We start from the raw sequence: 2,399 nt of genomic DNA on the forward strand, positions 1-2,399 counted from the left end.
TTATTTTTAAATGTCTTGGTTAAAGATGCAGTAGGAGATCTTGGAAAATGCTAACTTTAGCCTGATAGCACTGAAAGCGAACATCCCACCCTCCCTGCAATCGCCGTCCAAAGGCACGCCCCCTGAACACATATATACGCTCACAGACCAGAATACCAGAGACAACATTACTACAATACATCATGTGTCATTCCCCGGTGAGAAAACTTTATAGCACAGTTAGTAAAAGTACTACAATACCAGGAAGGAAGATCAGGTTGTTGATGTTTGTCTGCCATTCTCACTCTGTCTGCACAGCGTACATGAATGCGCTGATGACGTATCCTGTCTGCACGAACAGGGTGTGCAGATGTATGCAAATACATGTGTTGACAGGCAGGTGAAAAACCAAACAAAATGCTCGGACCGAACGTTTTGATTAGATGAACATTTCTTGGTCCACGCCTTCCACAGAATATATAAATATACATTTAGACCACTTAACTTAATGATTGCTGTCGGGATGTGAAGAGACTTTCAACCTGCTTAACAAAAAATGTTTTGATCTGCTCGCATTCTCTGATAATAATAGCTTTGTAGGACTATACATTATTTGGATAATTAGTGATAAATAAATAAATTAAAGTTATATCTGATTCTGTTGCACTGAAGTGAATACAAATAATATATATGTATATTTAATAGTAATATATTTTCTGTCAAATTGTATTGTTACTTTCAATAAAACTTGCTCAATACAACTTTCTATTTGATCGGTTTGTGTTTTTTTTTTATTCAGTATCATTCAAATTTAGTTCAATTAAAATCTCTTACAAAATTCCTTTATAATATTTAATTAAAAGAATAAATATTTATTACAAAGCATTTTCGGTTTCGGTTTTCAGCAAAATGCATCAATAATTGCCGGTTTCGGTGCATCCCTAACAATGATTTACAAAGAGACAACACTGTATTTGTAAAGCTCTGGTCTCTTCAAAGATAGAATTTGGACGACATCTGCTTCACTTTTGTAAATGCTTAAATGTGTAAATTAGTTAAAAAAATAATAAGTAAACTGATTTATTGTTGATTTTTGTTAATTTGCTTTTCCACACAGAAATTCATGTTCAGTGAAGCTCCTCCCACATCATCAATCATACATTCAGCAATTCAGCAATAAATGCTGGAATATTGTCATCAGTTCACAAGTGCAGACGAGCATCTAATCATCAGGAAGAGCTGAGTTTATTAAAGAGGACAGAGAGAAGATGAGAGATCCAGAACCCTGCAGAATCAAACACACTGAAGATACTGAAGAACTAACAGGTTGGTGATTATTCTTCATTAATTCATTAATAATGCTGAAGGTAATAAAGCTTCAAGCAGATTTGGTTTTGTTGTATCAAGAAAAATCTTTAGAGCTGTTGAATAATCTAGAGGAAGCATAAAATAATAATACTTTCTATGGTATGGGCCTATAATTCTTTTAAAATATAAAGTTTCAGTGACCTATAATTGATAAAAATTCATCAAAAAGATATATATCTATACATCAGGGTTCATTTTTATCTCCTTTCACATTTCTCTGTATTTATGACTAACTGAAAATAAACCACTTTTATTTCAGAGTTAAATGAAGAAAATGAGGAGAATGAAGAATTTAGTGAAGTTGAGGAAAGAAAGTGTGACAAAAGTAGAGAAAAACCTTTGAGTTGCTCTCAAACCAAACAGAACGATTTAAAGAAAAGAAGAGCCAAGAAATCTTTCACCTGCACTCAGTGTGGAAAGAGTTTGACAAGCAAATATAATCTTGATCTTCACATGAAAGTTCATACTGGAGAGAAACCATACACTTGTGATCAGTGCGAGAAGAGTTTCTCACAATCATCAAGCCTTAAGAGACACATTAATATTCACACTGGAGAGAAACTGTACACATGTGATCAATGCGGGAAAACGTTTTTGTGGGCTTCAAACCTGAATAATCACCTGAGAGTTCATACAAAGGAGAAGCCACATTCATGTTATTTGTGTAGAAAGAGCTTTTCACATCTACAAAGTTTGAAATTACATCAGAAAATACATACTGGTGTGAGAGAGTACATGTGCTTTGAGTGTGAAAAGACTTTTACTACAGCGCAGCATTTAAAACTGCATGAGAGGATTCACTCTGGAGAGAAACCGTACAAGTGTTCACACTGTGACAAGAGATTCAGTCAGTCAGTAGACCTAAAAACACATGAGAGGATTCACACTGGAGAGAAACCTTACAAGTGTTCACACTGTCACAAGAGATTCAGTCATTCATCAAATCTGAAAACACATGAGATGATCCACACTGGAGAGAAACCTTACAAGTGTTCACACTGTGACAAGAGATTCAGTCAGTCTTCAAATCTGAACACACATGAGAGGATTCA

The 2,399-nt window shown here is 34.8% G+C and overlaps 1 protein-coding gene across 1 annotated transcript; it reads left to right on the forward strand.

Annotated features, from left to right (window-relative positions):
- Positions 1–1,271: 1,271 nt before the first annotated feature.
- On the forward strand, positions 1,272–2,394 carry LOC107697645 (gastrula zinc finger protein XlCGF49.1-like; the record flags this gene model as incomplete). Its single annotated transcript, XM_016498448.1, has 2 exons — positions 1,272–1,305; positions 1,607–2,394. Coding segments are annotated over 2 exons (822 nt in total), but the record flags the coding sequence as incomplete, so codon positions are not given.
- Positions 2,395–2,399: the final 5 nt, after the last annotated feature.

The sequence above is a fragment of the Sinocyclocheilus anshuiensis genome, unplaced genomic scaffold, assembly GCF_001515605.1.
Source record: "Sinocyclocheilus anshuiensis isolate Anshui unplaced genomic scaffold, SAMN03320099.WGS_v1.1 scaffold2248, whole genome shotgun sequence".
NCBI classification, from domain to species: domain Eukaryota; kingdom Metazoa; phylum Chordata; class Actinopteri; order Cypriniformes; family Cyprinidae; genus Sinocyclocheilus; species Sinocyclocheilus anshuiensis.